At 48.7% G+C, this 21,587-nt stretch overlaps 1 protein-coding gene across 3 annotated transcripts in view; it reads left to right on the top strand.

Annotated features, from left to right (window-relative positions):
- The window catches only part of CTIF (cap binding complex dependent translation initiation factor), a 147,757-nt gene that overhangs the window by 107,461 nt on the left and 18,709 nt on the right, over positions 1–21,587 (top strand). For all 3 annotated transcript variants that reach the window (XM_032676105.1, XM_032676104.1, XM_032676103.1), the window contains one exon: positions 19,284–19,439. In XM_032676105.1, coding sequence (XP_032531996.1) covers positions 19,284–19,439 — 156 coding nt within the window. The remainder of the gene's footprint in view (positions 1–19,283; positions 19,440–21,587) is intronic.

Below are 21,587 nucleotides of genomic sequence, written 5' to 3'. Positions count from 1 at the left end.
TAAATAATATATCTCCTATCTCCAGAGAGTCCCAAAGTGCTTCTCGGGAACATGTAGCCAGTCACAGTGTGATTTGGAGCATGGTGTCTACTGGGGAGAGATGGGGAGAAATGGAGTGCAAAGAGTGAGCAGGGTGTGCGGGTGATCAAGTTCATGTGCTAAAGTAAGGAGAGAGATGCAAAAGGGATTTGTTCAGCCCCAAACTGCACATCTTTTATAAATGTCTTCATGGGGCAAAAGGTGACAGATCACTACAGGTCAAAAACAAAGTGCTATGTGAAATTAAATAATTTAACATTTCCTTTCTGATAGTAAAGGATTTTGACTTTCTCCAAGCACAGTTTCTCTTTCCAACCAAAACAATTGGATGCACTGACACAGATTCATTAAATACTTTGGTTAAGCCCTAAACCAGGAATTGTTTTATGTATTCAAGCTTGATAGCTCTGGCTGGAGACAGACTCAGGTATGAGGCACAAAAGTAGTTCCAAAGTTCCTACCTTGGTATAAAATAAGGGGGTTGATTATCAATATCAATATGGTATATTGGAATTGATATATTATGTATTATCAATATCAGTAAAGTATGAGGCACAAAAGTAGTTCCAAGTTCCTGCCTTGGTATAAAATAAGGGGGTTGATTATCAATATCAATATGGTATATTGGAATTGATATATTATGTATTATCAATATCAGTAAGGCATATTGGATATTATACCATATTATGGAGTAATGTGGATATCCTATTGATATAATAATACATTGATATCAATTATTATATACCCATATTTTATTTATTAATATATAAAAATAAATATTGATTTTTATATGTATTTATATAGATATAGATATAGATATATTATGATAGGTAGATAGATAGATAGATGAATGATGATTTAACATTACCCAGCTTCAGTCCTGACCCCACCAGCACATCAGATATTTTCCATCAGCCATTTCTAGATAATTTACCATTAATTGGAAAAAAAACCCAAAAACAAAAACACCAAAATAAAAACCCAACCCCAAAAAAACACTCCTTTAATAAAACGCCTGCTCCAGAGCAGGATTTGTGTCTCTCTAGCACCTTTCAGACTAATCTGATCCCCGGACGTAAGGAGCTCGGCTCGCTGGGCACTGGCGAGCTGGGGAATTACTCTGCTGGGGTGTGATAAATCGGGATCAACGTGATCCCCTCCCCGTGCTGCTGGCGCCTGGGGCTGGAGCGCTCACCCCCCCATCTGCTCCTGGCAGATGCTCCTGTTTTGTAGGGGCTTGTTTGTCCCTTTCTCTCAGGACTGTGAAGGCAACAGCTCTGCCCCACCAGAGGATCTCAGAAATTAATGCGTTAACCTGCTGAGATGCCCTACAGAATCCTGGTACCTATAGAGAGCGTCCTTGTACCTATGGACACTGTCCCTGTGCCCCACTGGACCTTAACACAAGCAACAAGGCCTTCTGCTGCAGAACAGGCAGGAAACTCTCCTTTTAACCTGGATCCTCTTATATTTTCACCTGTTGACAAGGCACTCATGCTCAAGGGTTGCACATGTTCACAGCTTATCTCAGGGGACTTGTTTTGATCCCAAAAGAGATGCCAGTGCTGCAGCACTGGAATGTTGTCACATCATCCCCCTTCCTGCCAGCAGCTCCTCTAAAAGCTTCCTCCCAGCCAGTGTTGGTACATTTCGTGCTCTAAGGGGATCTGTCAGGAAAACTCTGGGTTGAATTTATCCCTCAGTTTGTGTTTTGGTCCAAAATCTTGACTGAGTCTTGAGTTTGGGTGCTGTGAACCTTTCAGGAAAAGTGATGTGGAAAGGGGAGTTGTGGAGTAGAGAGGTGGTAAGCTTGGGGAGATGCTGCCGTGAGGGAGCTGGGCACTGCAGGGGTCATTTGGCATCTGGGTTGTCCAGCCTTGGCACTCCACAGTGGTGGAGGCACCATTCCTAGAAGGATTTAAAAAGCATGTGGATGTGACATCTGGGGATGTGGGTCAGTGGTGGACTTGGCAGTGCTGGAGGAATGGTTGGATTTGATGATCTTGGAGGGCTTTTCCAGCCTAAACAATTCAGTGATTCTGTGATTTGGGTTTGATTTTCTCCTCGTTGAGTTTGGTTTAGGGTTTTGGTAGCAGGAGTGATTTTGAGCTGTGTGAGCCCCTGGGACAGGCCTGAGTGACTTGGGCCTGGGGAGCTTGAATGGCTGGGGACATGCAAGAACATCTTAGTGGACACATATACAGTTTCTTCACGCCTCTAGAAATACCTTCTTAATTAATACATTAAAAGTAAGTCTCCTGTGAGAGGTTTTTGGTTGTCAGTTTCACTCACTGGCATGTCCAGGCTCTTTTTTTTTTTTTTTTCCGGTTGGGGGGTGTTAAGCAATGTGCCACAAACCCTTCACATGTAACATAAGTTGGAGTACTCCTCTGCTGGAACAACCGTGCTCTTTATAGCAGAGCTGTGTCTGCATCTGAGCTATGCAGAGCCAAGTGTATTATTAGAGTGGACATCACTGGGGCTGTAATTGTACACTGCTCCCCTTAGCAACCACGGCCAACAGCACATCAAACAGAAGGCTGATACCTTCTTTTAATAATAATAAAAAAAAAAAAAAGACAACCACCCATCATGAAATGAACATCCCAACACAGAGCAGCAGCAGAGCCCACTGCAGAGAGCCAGTGCCTGGTGGAAGTGCCTTGGTGCCAGTGGAGAGGGGCTGGTTCCGTTGCATACCCTGTGGCACATCCTGCTGCATGCCCTGTTGGGTAGGTACCCTGTGGCATACCCTAGGGCACACCCAAAATTCACACCCTAATGCATACTCAGTGGTGCACCCTAGTGCATATCCTGTTGGATACCCTATGGCATATCCTAATGCACTCCCTATGATATATCCCAATGCGTTCCCTATGAAGTACCCTGTGGTATACCCTAATACATACCCTAATGCATACCCTATTACATACCCTAATACACGTCCTATTGCACACCCTAATGCCTAGCCTATTGCACACCCAAATGCACACCCTATGGCTCACCTTATTGCCTACCCTACTGCATATCCTGTTGGATACCCTATGGCACACCCTAATGCTTTCCCTATGGTATATCCTAATTCTTTCCTATTGCATACTCTATTACATACCCTAATGCCTACCCTATGGTATATCCTAATGCATACCCTATTATATACCCTAATACACATCCTATTGCACATCCTAATGCCTCCCCTGTTGCACATCCAAGTGCAAACCCTATGGCTTGCCTTACTGCCTACCCTACTGCACCCCTGTCGCACACACTGCTGCACATCCTGCTACATTACCTGTGGCATACCCTGTTGCACACCCACACAGGGCTTCTTCACTGTCTTACTTTAACCTCTTGGTGACCCAGGAATGGCCCTTCCTTGGTCACTGCTGTGCTTGGTTCTGGTTGTAGAAACTTCATAGAAACATCGAATATCCCGAGTTGGAAGGGACCTTCAAGGATTATCAAGTCCAACTCCTGGCCCTGTACAGACACCCCAGCAATCCCACCCTGTCCCTGAGAGTGTTGTCCAAATTCTCCTTCAGCTCTGTCAGCTTTGGGGCCGTGACCACTGCCCTGGGGAGCCTGGTCAGTGCCCAACCACCATCTGGAGGAAGAACCTTTCCCTGATATCCAGACTGTACATTCCCTGACACAGCTCCATGCTCTCCTGTCAGGTCTTGTTGCTGGTCACCAGAGAGAAGAGATCAGTGTCTCACCCTCCACCCCTCATGAGGAAGCTGCAGACCCTGATAAGATCTGACCTCAGTCTCCTCTTCTCCATGCTGAACAGGCCAAGTGACCTCAGCTGCTTCTTGTGTGGCTTCCCCTCTAGACCCATGAGATGAACTTAAGACAAATCCTGTGGGGTTTGGCAGAGGTTGCACTTGGGTTTCAGTGAACTCACCTGGATTTGAGATGGTCAATGTGAGCATTTCTGGAGAGGCTCCACCAGGAAGGTGGTCAAAAGTCCATTGCTGTCATCCCAGGTGGAGGACGGAAGAGGAGCATTTAGGATGAATCATTTCTTGGGATGTAGACATTGTGGCACGAGGTACTGGAGAATTTATGGATTCCCTTTAGTAAATGAGTGTGCAAAGTGAAGTGTTTACCATGCTAAGCATGAGGATTTGGGAGGAATGAGCTGAAATACTTCCTGTCCTGTAGGGTTCCTCTTCTTCTTTGAGCAAACAACCTCAAGTGATAGCATCTCTTTCTGCATCAAAGGGGTTCTAAGTTGTAACAATAGGCACTGGGGGAATTGGGACATGGAAGTCCCATTGGTTGGACTCAATGATCTTAGAAATCTTTTCCAACCTTAATGATTCTACGATATTCTATGTTATTTTAAGTAATACGCTAAGGGTTAATGCTGAAAGGCAGATTTTTTTTTCCCCCCCTTCAACATAATTAAGGTTTTGGTGAGGAACGGTTTGTGGTTTGGCAGAGCTGGAGGCAGAAGGATCCAAGCGCAGCTGGCGACCATCTGACCTGTACACCATGTCCAGCACTGACTGCAAAAACCCATCAGCCCTCTTTCCCGGGGTGTTTTTAATGCAATTTAATTACAGATGGTCCAGTTTATGCACACAAAACAGAGCGGTACTCCTTGTCTCTGGAAAGATATTGCCGAGCAGATGCCAGAGAGTTTATTTTGTTGAAAGACAGGGAGGAAAAAAGGTCCCAAGGTCCGTTTAGGGGACCCTTTAGGAGCAAATCCTGAAGATATAAAGGTGTGTTTCTCATGTGCCACAGGGTCCACTCACCCAGCTCCATGGAGCAGCACCACATCCATCTCTTCAAATAGTGTGTAAGCCCAATGTTGCAGCCTTTGGTTACTCTTCCAGAAGAGTTTGATGGGCTTTTCCCATGGTGAAGTGACGATTCAATGGGGAAAGCCTCCACAGCTCGATCTGCTCCCCACAGCTCTTCAAGGGCAGTGAGGAACATCTCGGTGGTGAACCTCAGGGTTGATGTGTGGGGGGGCTCTGCCAGCCCCCCAGGAGCCCAGCACAAGCAGAGAAATAGCAAATGATGCTGCCCTTGTGTAAACACCTTCATTTGAGGGTTTGCAGAAGCTTGTAGAGCTTGGAAACCTTTTTGCCTCACATGTCTGATACAGACAGCACTGTCCTGCTTGTGTAAGCCACTGTGAGACTCTGCCTGCTAAGTGCAGCTTTGCAGAGATTTATTTTCTATATGCTCAGGGAATTCAAAGGCAATTCTACATTCATGCACACACATATTTACGTAGTGCTTGGAGGGGGACTGGGGTTGATGGGAAGCCCCTGTGGGTGGCTCTGAGGAGCATCCCAGGCTGCTGCATCCTCCTACTCTCAAGCACAGAGAAAAAGAGTGGGAAGGAGAGAACATCCCCTGTTGTTTGCCCACACTTGTGTCTCTGCAGGTGTTCTGTAATTCTGTAATGGGGTATTTATTATTTTACTTATAGAATTGTAGAATAGAAACCTGAGCTGGAAAAGACCCACAGGGGATCATCCAGTCCAACTCCTCACCCTGCACAGGACACCCCAGCAATCCACCCTGTCCCTGAGAGCGTTGTCCAAACATTCCTTGAGCTCTGGAGGCTTTGGTCCATGACCACTGCCCTGGGGAGCCTGTTTGGTGCCCGACCACCCTCTGGGGGAAGAACCTTTTCTTCAACCTAAACCTGCCCTGACATACCTTAATAAAGAGCCCCTTATTGAACTTCCAAATAATTTAAGAGTAAACTCGTAAAAATGCCAGAGTACTTCTGAGTTCTTTTGAAGCCAATCTGGACCTCTCACTTTGTGGCATGACCTCCATGCATGAAATTCTACCAGCTTTATGAAAATACACCTTGCTTGCATCAAGCTTAGACAGTTACATTTTGATATCAGCAATCTCTCCCCTTCACTGATTACCTTCCTCTCTAAAAACTATTCTTGGTACTTCATTTTAAATATTATTTATTATTTTTATATTCGATCATTCCTTATTTCCCTTATGTGTTAGTATATATTCACTTATTACATATATTAACATCTATAACTTATAAGGTTAATTTTTTTTTTTTAATTCTTTTCTTTTTTCCTTTTTTTTTTTTTTTTTCCTTTTTGGTCTTCTTTTGCGTCGTCATCCGGGACTGAACCCGTGCAAGTGTCGGCATCAGGCAGGAGAGGGAGCCAGGGGAGCGGGCTTGGCTGCCTGCCCGCGCCGGCAGGTGAAGGGCAGAGCTGGGCATCACTCAGAGCTGTCCCTGCCGTCACCCCTGGGTCCGGCCAAGCTTCTGCTGTGTCTGCCCGTAGTAACAACGCCGGGCTTTGCCGTGGAGGTTACGGGAGCCGCTGGCAGACGGGTCCCGTGCGGGTCCGGGAGTTACTGGAGAGCCCTGGATTAAATATCGAGCTGCCTGCTTTAAACTCGCCGCTTTTCCCGGGCGGAACGGCGGCTGCAGGAGCCATTTGTAGCCTTTCCATGACGCAGGAAAGTGGTGGTGCCGGGCAGCACCTCCTCGGAGGCTGCTGGTGAGATGAGGGGGGTTAGCGGAGCACAGAAAGGGATATAGCCTGAGATCTAGGGGTTTAATGAAGGGGGGGGAAGGCAATTTCCCACTGGTAGGACAGAGGGAATGCAGACAGGAGCTGTGCCCACAAGCATTAGGAGGTCTCTGAGCTGGGAGTAGTTGAGCCAGACCCCAAATTAAACGAGCAGTGGGATTGCACTGCGTGTCAGCCCGAGCCCAGGGATGACTTTTGGGGATCACAGCCCTTTTGAGAAGAAGAGTTGCAGCTGGAGGTGACCACAGAGCCAGTGATGTAGCAGCGAGTGTGACAGGGGATGCCAAGGGGCTTGTCCCCACAGCCCTGCAGGTCACTGGGGTCAGGAGTCCATCTGATGCAGCTACAGTCATGGCTCTGCACGGAAAAGGTGTTTAGTTCGGGGTAGCAGTGCATCATGAAGTTGAGAGATTGATGGGAAGCAGGTCTAAGATTATAAAAAAAAATCTTTAGAATGTAAAGATTGGCATATTTGACTTTAATTCAGTGTCCTGGTAAGGTTTTTTATTGCAGTGCTCAGGTGTGTTGTGTGAAATAGCCATTAGCTGTACTCTGTAAATAAGCAATGTGTGGTTTCTCATGGATCCTTTACACCTTGGAGGGGCCAAGATTTCAAGGCCATTGTGGGGTCCAGCCCCTGCTCCAGCACGTAGTGTGACCTCAGGGATGGTACCTGGTGTCTGTCATCTCTGCTGGGCAGTGGATGCCCTATATGAGCATCTTCCAGTGGTGGTGGGACTCAGCAGAGGCTTCTTTTGGTCCTCTAGGCTGCTGGTGAGGAATGTCAGGAGCATCCCTGGCTGAGCTGCTGCTGCCTGCTAAAAGCACAGCCAAGTTCAGATCTGGGGGCTTAAGGTGGTGGGGCCTGTGCACACTTGTGTGTGGGGCTGCAGTGCAGAGCAGAGGCTCTGCTGGGCTCTAGGTGGAGACTGTAGACTGCTCAGCCTGCCTGCATCCTGCCTGAGTCCTGCCTGCAGTGCTGGGACAAAGCCAGGCAGCAGTCTGCCAGTGGGATGGGCTCCTAGCTGCCCCCAGCCATTGATGGTAGGTGAGGATGCTGGGGGTCCTGCTAGGAGAGGCAGGGATAAAAAAAAAAATGAACCTCAAAATTCATTTATGTATTGACTGAGAGGTGAGGAAAGGGAGGGGGACACTTCAGTGTTGGGACTCCTCCAGCTCAGGCTGAACTGGCATCAGCTCCTACTCTCTGTTTGGTCCTGAAAGGCTCAAATCCAAGCCCGGGCTGTGGGAGTATGTTCCTGCCAGCCCAGGGACTCAGCTGGCCTAAGGCACCCTCCTGACAGACCATCTGCTCCTGCCTGCACCGACATAAATCCGGCTCAGGCTGCTGCAGGCACCCCAAGGTGGGGATTTCAGGATGCTGCAGGGTTGGAAGACCCCTGCTGCCCATACCCACGGCCCCCTTGGGATTCCCAGCCCTAGTCTCAGGTGGTTCCCTTCTTCACCTCACCTGGGGAGAGGATTTTTGGAGGCTCACTGGGGACCCTGTGATGCATCACCCTGATTGGGACCCCTCCTGAAAACCCCCACATCCCCCAGTCACTTTGACAGTAAATGAAGCATCATCCTTCTGACACAGAAGGACACTGGAAAAGCACATGCCAGGGACATCACCTCCTGAGCCAAGGCCAGAGCAGACACACATGCCAGCATCAGCCCAGAGATGGAGTTTGGGTAGGAGGATACTGGAGAGGGCAGTGCTCTCTTTTTTTCCTGGGAAAGAGGGAAAATGAGATAACTTGTGCTTTGCCCATTCCCTGGCATCACTTGGACACAGGCCCATGACGTGCAGGGGATGCTCTTGTGCTCACCAGGAGGAAATCTCTTGGTTTAAGGTTTTCTAGCTGAATCACAGGAATTTGTACAAGATTCAGTTTCCAACCAGATGGACTTTATTACTGTGGTGGCAGCCAAAGGGATGGTCCTGTGCGACCTGCAGCATGAACACCCTCATCATCCCCCAGCCAGGCTTAGGCTCAGGGGGTTTTTCGCTGGTGGATATTTTTGTGTGTTGCTCTCTGTCAAAATCTGAGTTTGGAGGATCAATGCTTCCATGAAGTCCACATCCCTTTTACCTCCCCTGAGGGGGATCATTTTGCACAGCCTCATCTTTTCCTGCTGCTGACGTTTGAACAAGCAAATTGCAAAATGATGGTGGAAAGGGGCTTCAGCAGGATAAGTCCCAGGAGCAGAGGAGCCAGAAGATACTTGGGGTGTGAGGAATGAGACATCAGAATTATTTCAAGTCCCTGTCTTCCAGCTTGCCAGGCCTGATACTGATGCAAAACACAGCATCTAATTCTTGGGGACAGGAGCAAAGAATGTGAGGCTGGATGATGCTGCCCCATCTTGATACATTCTCTGGTCTCATCAGCTGTGCTGCCACCCATGGGGTCCCCCCATGCTCTCTGCCCTCACTGAGTATCCAAAAACAGAGCTTTCTTTTCCCCTCCCAGTGATGAATTCCTTCACTTTTCTTTCCTCTTTTTCTTTTTTAATAGCTATTGCTCTACGTATTAATTTTTTATTAAAGAGGGCCTAAGAGGCAGGGCTGGGAGTCCAAACCCAGCGATAAGGTTGGACTGGTCTTTGAGCAACCTGATCTAGTGGAAGGTGTCCTTCCTATCCAGGGGGGTTGGAACAGGATGATCTTTAAGGTCCCTTCCAACCCAAACTATTCTGTGATTCTGTGATAACACTTCCAGTCCAGGAGCAGCAGGAACTGAAAGTGAAGACGATGGGAGTGAAGTGCCCACCAGCTAAGGAAATAGTGTCAGGCTGGAAAAACAAAACCTTTCAATTTCTGCCCGGTTAATAAGAGTAAGGTGGGTTTCTTTGCATCTCTTTAATATTCCATCCCGTACCATACATTGATGCTCGAAGTCTGCTGATATGCTGCAAAATGAGTCATGGTAATCATGAGCATCCCTTTGGAGATACAAGGCATGGAGGGATCAAAGAGATGCAAAGTATGGAGGGATCGAAGGCTTTTGCTGGTTGATGTTGTTTTCTACAAGTCTTTTCTGTAATCTCAGCTTTCCCAGCATGGACAGGCAACTTCAGGGGCATCGTAGGGTGTTCCATACCTGCATGCTTCAAGGGATGAACAGAAAAGATTAATGCATCTTTTACCTCCCTTAAAAAAAAAAAAAAAAAGAAAGAAAGAAAACAACAACATTTCTTAAAGCAAAAGCTCCCTTGCTGCGTAGAATTTGTAAATATTAGCCCCCGAGGAAGATTTTTCTGAACTCCTTTGCGTAAATAACATTTTTTAGCAGACTGGTGCTTCACCTTCAGGTCTTGATTTTCAGTGGTCTCTTGCCCCCCATCCCAGACCTGTGTTTTCCAGCAAGGGGATCCAGCACTGGTACCCGATGGCCATCGGATGCCTGGCCATGGTGGTGGGAGGGACACGATGAAAAGCAGACGGAGGAGATAAGAGGGTTTTCAGCCTTTTTACTTTCCAGCGTGTTTGCTCAGCGACGTTGAGTGCTGGGCCAGAGCCACCACCTCCCTGCAGACTAAACAGTTGCAGTGTTTTCTCCCATGACCGAAAGAATTTAGTAAAGGGTCCCGGTATGAAACTTTACACGAACTCTGGGTGCCACAAATATCTCTGGCTGGGAGTCTGTTAACTCCTCCAGTTCCTTGATCATCCATGTGGTTCATTCTCTGGGCAGATGAAAGGAAAGCCCATCCCACAACAAATCTGGACAGCTGCCTGCCGGACCCCCGTGCTCTCCCACCCACTGAGTTTTTGTGCATCCATCTTTCTGGGTTTTTTGCTTTTTTGTAAAGGAGGGAGCCAAGAATTCTGGCCGTAATGGGGCACTGGAGTCCTCAGTTCAGGAAAGACCTGTTAGAATGGGTCCAGAGGAGGATACTCCAAGGACTGGAGCACTTCTGCTCTGGAAACGGGTTGGGAGAGCTGGAGGTGTTCAGCATGGAGAAGAGAAGGCTTCAGAGAGACCTGAGAGCCCCTTGCAGTGCCTAAAGGGGCTCCAGGAGAGCTGGAGAGGGACCTGGGACAAGGGATGGAGGGACAGGACACAGGGAATGGCTTCCCACTGTCAGAGGGCAGGGTTAGATGGGATATTGGGAAGGAATTGCTGCCTGTGAGAGTGGTGAGGCCCTGGCACAGGTTGCCCAGAGAAGCTGTGGCTGCCTCATCCCTGGAAGTGTCCAAGGCTGGGTTAGACAGGGCTTGGAGCAACCTGTTCTAGTGGAAGGTGTCCCTGCCCATGGCAGGGAGTTGGAATGAGATGGTCTTTAAAAGTCTTTTCCAACCCTGATTCTATAATGCCTCATACCTCTTGGACCTGTTTGTAGCCACCTCTGTGCACTGACATACATCCAAAAGTTGTCAGCTTTCCTGCATCGCAGAGTTTGAGGGCTTCCACTTCAGGGGCAGGATTTGGGGATGGGGAAAACCTGGGGGGTTTCATTCATCCATTGGTCCTGGCTTGAGGAGAAGCAGAGGCCAAGCCTCAGTGCCTTGCACTCCACAGCCAGCTCAGCAGATTGATGGTTCCAGTACCATCTCATGGTGAACACCACCAAGCATGTACTTCCTGGGAAGGTGTCAGCATCCCGCAGGAGAACATTCTGCTGCCAGCTGCCAGGCACCCAGGAAAATCCCTCCTCGGACTGAGCCAGTGTAAGCCAGGAGCGCCTGTGCGGAAAAGCTCCTGATGGCAAACAGGATTAGCTGCCTGCTTTTCCCCAGCTGGTTTCATTCATCCACAGACAGGCTGGCCTTTCAATGGACACAGCTTCAGTTCGAGTGCAGGAGGAATTCCTCCAGCCCTGGTGCCTGGACCAAGCAGCACCTGCTTCCACAGCCACTTTTCCTCCTCTTACATCCCTCTTTCCTGTCTTGGCCTGTCCCCATAGATCCCTTGTCACCTCCACCTTATAAAGAGGATGCATTGCTTGTGCAGAGCTTAGAATAAGAATGCATCCTGCTGGCAAAATCCAGCTGGTCCCTCCTGCATCCTCCCAGGCTGCAAGGCTGGGCACACATCTCAAGATGTGGCGTTTGCAAGCAGGATCCATCTGTCAGCCACAGCTGGTGTTCCCAGTCATCACCCCAAGTTGGTGTTGGGAGTGGGAAGGGCATTTTTTAGGCACAAAAGTGACCTCTGAACAGATGTGGGGATGGTGTTGAGACTCAGACCCTGCCCTAATGTGGGGAAGGGTTTGCTAACTGCCCACCAAACCATCCCCACCCATATAAAGTAGCCTCCAAATATTTTTTTCTGGGCTTTCTTCATACCATTATGGTTTTACACTTAGCTCCTGCCCGTGGGCTGAGAGATTTATATTAATATGTTTTTCCATGGAGCTGGGGTGTCAGTGCTGCTGCAGATTGATGGGATGAGTAGGGATCCACTGGGCTTGATCCCCTCTCTTCCTACCACCTCCATGGTAGTGGGGGAGGGAATTACTGGCTTAGGGTTGGGATGCTCTAAGGGACATGGATGCTTTGTCCCCATCGCAGGGGGGAGGACTCTTGTTGCCTCCCAACATCTGAAGGTAGCCCAGGGTTTCCCACACACACTCGTAAAGGCAAAGGGCACATCACTGCCTCGAGGTTCCCACAGTAGCAAGACTTACATGAGTAAAATGAATATAACAAGGATCTTCTGAAATGCTGCAGAGGAGCAAGGCTACTGAGTGACAGCTGCCTCCTCTGGGCATTACAGCCATGGGGTGTCTGCCGGCTGGGTCAAACGGTTGCCCCAGCTGCTCTGGTGACAACCCAACAAGGAAATTAATTTGCATTTCTTTGTGGTCTCTTGTCTCCTCTCCAGTCCCTCTTCACAGGACTGAGAGATTGGCTTCTGGTTCCCAAACACATCATTAGTTCCCTATCTGTGTGTCCTGCAGATTGCAGATCTGTCTGTGTCCCTCTGCTCACTGTAAGATCCAGCTGAGGCTGGTAATGATGTTTTGCTGTGTCTGGGTTCGTGGGATAACATGCCTTTAAAGTGGTGATAAACTGCTGTTATCCAGCTGAGCTGACACCCTGGCACGTGTTTGGGAATCCAGAAAGGTGTGAGATAGGAAGGGTGGCAATAAAAATTAAGTGACGAGGAAGACAACTCCGTCACCTGGGTAACGCTGGAGGAGGCGCTGGCAAACACCCAGGGCAAAGTGGTGTTTGCTGTTGGTAGTGCACAGACCATGCTGCTGAATTCACCCTCCTGGTCCGCTCAGAGCTTCCACCCAGACAGTCCTCCAGGATCTCTAGCAACTGCGAGGTTAACAGCAACATTTTTATTTGCACATCCGTCATTATGTCCCCACCAGGGTGATTTAAACCTGAGATAAATCAATAATTAACTGTTTGCACCCCCAAAGCCCCCAAGGACCTCACAGACATCACTAGCTCAAGCCATGAGACGCCCACGTTTGGTGGGTAATTGCTGCTGATCTCAGATTGGGAGCCAAATATAGAGAGGTCACGGTGAGACCAGGGGGCAGGAGGTTCAAGTGACCACTCGCTTGGTCACCTCAGGGTGTTTGTAGACACAGGAAGTGCCCACAGCTCCTGTTGGCTCTGATCATCAGCTGCCTCAGTTACCCAGACCTGGGAATTTAAAAATCATTGTGTTCCTAATCCTGGGAGTTTGCCTATCCTTTAGAAGAACCAGGAGTTTTCTGACCTTACTTTCCCCTTCCTGCCCGGATTCTTCTGAGAGAAATAAGCAGTTTGTGTCTGCCTGGTGGCTGAAGGATCTTTGGTGAGTTGTTCTTGTAGAATTGGAAGAATTCCACATCAATGGAAGTGTTGAAGGCCAGGTTGGACAGGGCTCGGAGCAACCTGGTCTAGTGGAAGGTGTCCCTGCCCATGGCAGGAGACTGGGACAAGATGAACCTTAAGGTCCCTTCCAACCCAAACGTTCTATGATTCTGTGATTCTATGAATTGGTCAGTGACATCTAATGGAAGTTACAAGTCATCTGGTGGTTAGCTGATGTGTGGTAGGTGTCCATGGGGTGGTGGTCACAGCCCTGGTAACCTGGACCTTCACTGTGCAAGGCATTTTGGAGACCTCTCAGATTAAAATCATTCACAGACCTGTGGCCGTTATGAAATCAGGTCCACGCCAAAGGCCACCAATGGGATTTCCTGCTCTTCCTAAAAGGGCCAAAACACCCCGAGAAGGAGCTGGTGCACGTTCATGGGGTGCAGATCCAGCCTGGAGGAAACGACGTGATGAAAGTCTGTGGGAGTGAAATGCCTCATAGCTGGGTGAAGCCAGGGCCTTTGCAAGGCTGGGCACAGGGTGTCATCTGTAATTTAAAAGCTTTATCTGCTTTAAATGTCAATAGCTCCTTTCTTGGAGTCATAATAATTGCCATGATTTGCATGTCTCAGTCACACGCCCCAGAGCGCTTTGCAGAGGGAGATGAGTAAATCATTCCCCTTTGCCGGATGGGAAATCAGAGTACAGAGGTGATGGGAGCCCACACAGGGCTGGAAATGAACCTCAGTCTCCTGTGCTGCTCTTTTCCAGGTCCTGCATGGAAGCTGTTGGCTCAAAGCAGGTTTTCTGTCATCATCTTCCTCTGCTTTGTCTTGTTGTCCCTGTACTGGCAGTGTGGTCAGAAATGGTGTGGTGGGATCTCGGTGTGGTTCTGTCCTTGAGTCAGACAGAGAGTCCTGGAGTGTTGCTGTGGGAGGCTGAAGGGAGAGCAGAGCCCATGGAAGAGCTGATGGTCCTGCCATGTCCCACCATCTCCAGCAAAGGAGTTTGTGTAGTGGTGTCCATGGAGTGAAATATTCCCAGTGAAGCTGTGAGTGGCACAGAGGAGCTCATTGATACCCTGACCATCCGTGGGCAGAGCTGTTTGATCACTCCCTGTACTGTCACAGGTTCTTCCAGCACCTCCTGAGCTTCTTCTGAATGCCAGTGCTACAAACTACTCATCTCACTGGGTTATACTCGTCAGAAAGCAAAGCTAAACTCCAGAACCTCCTCCTAACCAGGACCTAAATACAAGTAGAATTTAAATTGTAAGCAAGGAGCAATGCAGTGATGTTAACTGTGCAAAATATCATTTATGGAGTCTAGGAAGGTCTGGGGAGGGAGCGGGTGGAGGGTGTGCTTCTCCAGGACAGCAGCAAAGGACGGAGGCTGTCTCAACCTCTACCCACCAGCTCCCTCCTCCAACCCACTTGATTTATCTCAGGCCCCTTCCAAAGAGCCATTTAGGGCTCCAACCTTTTGCAGCACATTGCCAGGAAGATCAACTATTTAGCACAGCCTCTCTCAACTTTTTATATAGCTCCTAGCACGGATATCTAAGCATTATATATTTCTTTTTGTGCAGTATTTCTGACTCAGTATTTCCTGCCTCCTTGACAATGACTGAGTAAACAGCAGAGCTGCCAGAGGAAGAGCCCTGTGTTTACAGAGCAACAAGCCCAAATGTGTCTTTTTTTTTTTCCATCAGAAGGTGGCGATGCTTAAATTAACCCTCATTTTTATCCCACACTAAACTTTTGCCCTCGGTTGCTGCTGACAGAGTCAGCCATGAGTCGGTGGGCCGAGATCTGGGGAAAAGTTATTTGGAACTCGTCTTAAAAAAAGTGTGGCAAACTCCCAAGGGATGAATTTTCAGCTGCAGCTGTCTAGGCTGGCTTAGATCCGATGGCAAAATGCTGCTTCTCATCCCACTTGACTCTGCTGCCCACCAAAAATGTTAGAGGATGGGTCTGCGTCCTCTCCCATGGAGTGGCCATTCCTCTTGGCTCTTCTAGCTTGGTCCTAGGCTTGGAGAGGTCTCAGGATAGTGTTGCATGCCCTGCACCTACACTGGGATGAGCAGTGGGCTTTCACTTGGGTGCAGGAGTGGAGATGTCCAAGATAAAGGTGTTTTGAATTTCCATTGCTGGCAGGAACTTCAGCCAAGCTTACAAAGAGTCCAGCAGGGGATGTCAGAAGATGGGCTGAGCCATGGGCCATCTCTATAATGTGTGAATACAGGCCACCCTGACCTACTGATCACATATGTTGAGGCCCAACATGATGAACATGCTCAGCCTTCAGGTTTATGCCCCAAACTTGTCCTGTATGAGACCTCTTTAGAGGTCCCCTTGGCATCCTCCCACTTGCCACGTGGTTTCCCGATGAATTCTTCTCCCAAACCAGGCAGAGAAGGGTGGTCAACCCTGCTACCTGGTATAAATACATTTTATTTTAAACTATAGGCACTGAATGAAGGTCATCCCGTAAACACACCCAGATTATCTACAGGCCAGAGCACCCCCAAATTAGTAATACAATTCGTGTTTAAAAATACAGCCAAACTGATGAAAGATAATTTGCTTGCTGCCCTGACATCACCACCTAGGCACGGGGCAAGCCAATCCACAGGTTATTTTTATATAACTCCATGAGGCATTTCCAGAGCAAATAAAGTTCACTGGGCAGGGCAGTGACCCGGCAGTCTGGTTTCAGAGCTTTTCAGCCCCCTCAAGGCTTGTCACTGGTGTATGGAGGTCTGCAGGTCAGGGCATGGCTTCATCAGAAGTGCCCCGGGCATGCAGGACATGGGGGTTGTTCCCTGCTGAGCCGCTCTTCCCTGCTGGCCAACTCCTCAACTTTCCCCTGTGGTTGCTCTGCCTCATCCCTTTTGGTTGCACACCTTTTGATCGCCATGATCTCCAAGGGTCTCAGGTCCTGCTGGGAGCATGGCTGACCTGCAGCCTGGTGAATTGCCTGTGTAAATCCACAGATCAAACAACCTGGATGGTCTCCTCAGACATGGACACCCCAGGGGAGGTGAGACACCTCTGCATGGGTGGCATGCAGGTCGGCTTGCCCATCTGTACACTCTGTGGTACTGGTCAAACCTGCTGTCTGGAACCCAAATTTAAGGACAGAGCTCCCTGGACCACCTTCCTTGTGCACCCCTCATGCCAGATCTGAAGCAGATGGGTCTGTCAGGATGCTTCAGGATAGCCCTGACACTGCAAGTCCAGCTGCCATGGAGGTTCATGCCAGGGCCAGCTCTGGCCTGTAGGCGGGTGTGGCCTAGAAAGCCTCTAAGAAGGTTCTTTTCCTACTTTGTCAGAGGAATCCATATCACACCCTCCTTTTGCAGAGTGCATGCAAATCATCTCCTTTTTCAAAATTTGGCCCAAACTGAGTCTGCACATGGAGCAAAATTATTTCCACTGTGGCATCACATTCTGGGTGAAAGTGATCACACTGACTTGTGCATCCATCCCACATTCCATGCCCCTCTCCCATCCTTCATGGTGGTCCATCAAAGTCTGCACAAGCTTTTTTGTGACCCAAGTCCCTTTTCTTTTACAAGGGTCTTCTTCAGCTGCAAAGTTGGGGTCAGTGTTCATTCATGTCTCTGCTGAGTGGCATCACCCACAGGCTGCCACAGGATAATAAAAAGGGAGTGATGAGTGGTGACTTCCCTTCTTGCCCAGCTCCCATCCCAGGCCTGATGAGTTTGGTTTGTTTTGCTGGTTGTTTTATGGAATTTTTAGGGGGTTGTTTGGTTTGATTGTTTGGGGTTTTTTACAGAAAATATTTTTTTAAGAGAAAATGTTGAAGTCTCAGTTTTCTCTGTTGCAAGGTTGCAGAGCAGGGCACTGTGTTTGAAGCAGAAACAGGAGGGGGGAGAGTTTCCTGCAGTGGTTTTTATTCTTTCCCAGTAATCCAGGACCACAGAGCCCATGCAGTTATCCCAAGCTGCTAGGAATTTCCCAACGTGCCCCAAGGATCCCAAAATACAGTGCAGCTCCCCAGGTACATCAGTGTGGACTTTCCCAGGCAGGACAGGGAGTGTTGGGGGCAGGATGGGTTGGGGGCTGGAGCTGGGTGGAATGCTGCATGAGATGCAGGAAACAGTGCCAGGAGATGGAGAGGTCTCAGAGTATCAAGGACATGCTCCGGGGTTCAAAGGGAGCTTTTATCCTCCACTTTATTGGTGGACAAGGCAGATGAGGGGCATGGAATGCTCTCGCTTGGTTTTTTAATTTCGCAGTAATTCAGGGCATCATTTCTCTTTGACTTCTTTTTTGCATTAAAATTCAAGTGAAAACTCCAAAACGAGTAATTTGGTAGCTCTGGGATGATAACTTGAGCTGGCAAATAACTCCTCCGTCACTGCCCAGGGACTGGCTGGATAATGAAAGGATGAACTCTGCAAACTCCCCCAGAGAGTCTGGGAAGACCCAACAGGATTTGGCTGCAGGTTGACGCTGGAGTCGCAGACACAGTTGGGCAACTCACTTATGGAAATGGGTGTAGAGAGGAATTAGTCATCACTGTTTGGTTAATAAGTGCCTTCGTTATTTTACAAGTCTTTTTCCCTGCATATGCAAATACATATTTTATTTTTCCTTTTGTAATGAAATATATAAATAGCTCCTGCCTTGGATTTTCTGTTCATGAGGTTGTGTCATGAAAATAATCATTGTGCTTTTGCCTGGCTTTCTTTAGTAACTGCTTCACTTACCTTTGTTCTAAATGAAAGATCTCCTGTGTCTTGTCCAGGGCACGAGGGTGAACTTTGGTGTGGCGGCTTTTATATCTCCCCTGGCTTTGCAGAGAGCAGCAGCAAGGCCCTCTGTCTCAGGCAGGAGGAACAAACTCAGATGAAAAAGACAGAGGATGACTTATTTAGTTGCTGGATTTCAAATGTTGTGAAACCCACCCTGGGAACACACGGTGTGGAGAACAAACTTGTCCTCCGCTTTAATATTCCCCTGCTTAGTGTCTACTAATTTTTAGTACCAGGGAAAGGTCACTATGGAGACAGGCAAGCAAAGTCACGTGGGATGTCATGCAAGAAGCTCTGCGGCATCACTTAGAGCCAGGGAAACCTTCTTGACTCTGAGCACGATGCACTCCCTTGTGCCATCCTCAAGAAAGGTTTTTATTTGCTTTTCTGTGTTGTCCCGTGCTCTTTGCCACACATTCCCAACACAAACATCCCTTTTCACATCCTGCCTTTGGACAAACCCCTGTTTTCTCCCCAGCTGGAGGACTGATGGGTAGGCATCTATCTCCCTGCATGCTTCCTCCTGATGTTGATCCATAAATCACGTCACTGGGATAATCCTTAGTCATAGCAACCATCAGCTCAGGAGCAGGGTGACCTTTTAATGCCAAGCCCAGGCTGCCCTGATCTTCTGGTTGGGCAGGGAGCCAGTCTCTGCCATTATTTTGTGAGACACCAGCGAGCAGCCAGACCATTAGGATGTTCCTGGCCAGACACTGAGACTGCTGAAGATATTGGAATGAATGGGCTGGGTAGGTCCACCTGGATCACCAAGCCCAGCATGGCCACCAGTTTTTCCCCTGCATTTTATTTAAGGTCTTGGTTGTGCATATGGAAAAAAGTCCATGTATCTGTCCTAGAGGGACAGCAGGGCACAGGGGACACCGTCTCTAGTGCAAACCATGGCAGCTATTGCAGGAGCTGGTGGTATTTCTACAGTACCTGCCTTCTGGAGGCTTTACTGTGTTGAAACCCCGGCCACTCCACGTGCATTGAGTAATCTCCCCACTGTTACCAAAGAGTCAGTCTGTCTGTCTTCCTCCCCCCACCCTGAGTTTCAATTTCCTCCTGATTCTCTTTAGACAGCCGTTGCCTCTCCGTGGCGATGTGGTTTTGCTGATGCAGCCTCCTGTCTCTGTCCCTCTTGCAGAAGGATTTCACCATGCGGGAGGAGCTGCAGCAGCGGGACGTGGAGCGCTGGCTGGGCTTCATCACCTTCCTCTGTGAAGTCTTCGGGACCATGAGGAGCAGCACTGGAGAGCCCTTTCGAGTCCTGGTCTGCCCCATCTATACCTGCCTCAGGGAGGTAAATGCCTTCAGAGTTTGTCCTACTCCACCAAGCTGTTGCACTGCAGTTTGGAGATGCCCACAGTTCGTAGATGACAGTGGAAAGATTGTGGCTGCCCCATCCCTGGAAGTGTTCAAGGCCAGGTTGGACTGAGCAACCTGGTCTAGTGGGAGAAGTCCCCGCCCATGGCAGGGGGTTGGATCAAGATGATCCTTAAAATCACTTTCAACCCAAGCCATTCTAGGATCCCGTGTTTGCTTTATGATTCCTAGAGATTTGCCTCGCCAGCATCAACGCTTCTCACCTCAAAGGTACCTACATCTGCAGGGATGCTTGGCTCTTCCTGCATGTTGTGTTTCTGATCATTAAAGCACAATAATTAAAGCACGTGCTCCTTTTGTCCGAGGGTTTGCAAAGACCAACAGTTGGGATGGCAAACCCAGTGTTTGAGTTTGCAAATTTGTTTGCAAATCCCGAAGTTGTGAAAATCCCCACCTCCCCACCTAAGTGGCTTAAAAAGCTTCTTAAGGCAGGTGAAGCCACCTGAATGGATGAGGCAGACTGAGAGGTGAAAAGAGGGAGAGAAATTTCTTCTTCGCATGGCGAAGAAGAAACCCAGCCCTGTCAGCAGCATTGAGGGCATTTCAGACCCTGAGCTCCTGATGAGCTCAAGTCAGACCCTGAGCTTCCCCACAGCTCAGGGTGGTGGCAGAAACCTCAGTGAGTATGTTCAGAAGAGACAGCTTAAGTGTTAATGTTCAGTAGAGGAGGAGAGGGCTTCCCCCCATCCTGTTTTAAAGATGGTTTTGCCTCCTGCTGCTGCCTGTAGAAGGCTTTCTCAGAAAAACCCATCTCGTTCCCCAGGATTGGAGCTGTGAATCTCAAATTGTCAGTGGTGCTTCTGTCAGGCCATAAATAACTTGCTGTAAAATAAGTTCTCCGCTAGACCTCGGGCAAGGGGGTGATAAAGAAAGTGCTGGTGATGACTTTTTTACGTGCATGGGAAGTTTTCTCTGAATGCAAACACACCATAAACGTTTTGTCTTGTTGGTAATATTGTGGGTAGGGTTCACAGATGGTGACTGTAGCTGTGAGAAGGAACGCAGGCATCATGATGAGGCACACATATCCAGAGGAGGAGGTGGGACAGGAACACTAAGAATAGCCAAACTTCCCCAAAATCTCTGCCCACAGAGGTATGTGTCACCTTACAGGGAATATCTTGACGTCTAGCAAAGTCCCCGTTTCCCTCTGCTTCCCATCATAAAGGTGACACAACCCAGCCCTGATTCTGCCAGGATTTTTCCCTGCCCGCTCCTGTCTGCCCTTGCTATGCCGTCACAGTCCCTTTTGTCACCTTTCTGGCATGTGGGGACATGGTGGTGATCTAGAGGTGAGCAGAGGGATATGAATTTCATGTATCAGGGATATTTTTTGCTACAGGGCAGCTCCATAATAAGACTTTACTAATTATATCAAGATGTCATGCATAAATTTGCACTTAAAAATACATCTCTGTTCCTTAGCAGGACAGATCTGTCCCTGTGGTGTTGTTTTGTCATAGAAGATGACTTTCCTAGATGACCTTTAATAATAAGATCTTTAAGGTCCTTTCCAACCCAAGCCATTCTGTGATTCTAAGAAGACTCTCAGCTTAGCTGACATGGGTGAGCCTGACTCTCCCAGCACTCCTGCCCCAAAATGGTTGATCTGTGACTGCTCACTCTGCAGTGCTTTGACCTTGACTCATGCTATTCCTCTTCCATGGCTCTTGCCACTGTTTTTTGATGCTGTCAGCTAATCCTGGTGCACAAGGCCAGCCCAGGGGAACAGGATCACCTATTTATCAGCAGTGATAGGTGCCAGGCTCCAAGATGGTTGCCAGAACCAAAGCCAGGCTGTAGGCCCAGCTGAGGAGGTGGTGGGCTCTTCCAGCTGCACCCAGGAGAGGACAGGGGCATCTGCACAGGCTGGCCCTGCTGGGTGCTCCTTGAGGATGTGGAAAGTCCCTAATTGTGCAGAGTGGTCATCTCTTGGTGAGCTCCATGAACCACATGGCCGTTGTGCCAAGGGAGGAGAGGGTGTCACCATGGCCTGTAAGATATGGACCTCCACATACCTTGAGACAGATTCACAAGGTGCAGTAGCATGCACCATGGGTATTTT

The sequence above is a fragment of the Chiroxiphia lanceolata genome, chromosome Z, assembly GCF_009829145.1.
Source record: "Chiroxiphia lanceolata isolate bChiLan1 chromosome Z, bChiLan1.pri, whole genome shotgun sequence".
Taxonomy (NCBI): Eukaryota; Metazoa; Chordata; class Aves; order Passeriformes; family Pipridae; genus Chiroxiphia; species Chiroxiphia lanceolata.
Note: the sequence above shows the minus strand (reverse complement) of the source record. Positions and strands in the feature narration are given on the sequence as shown.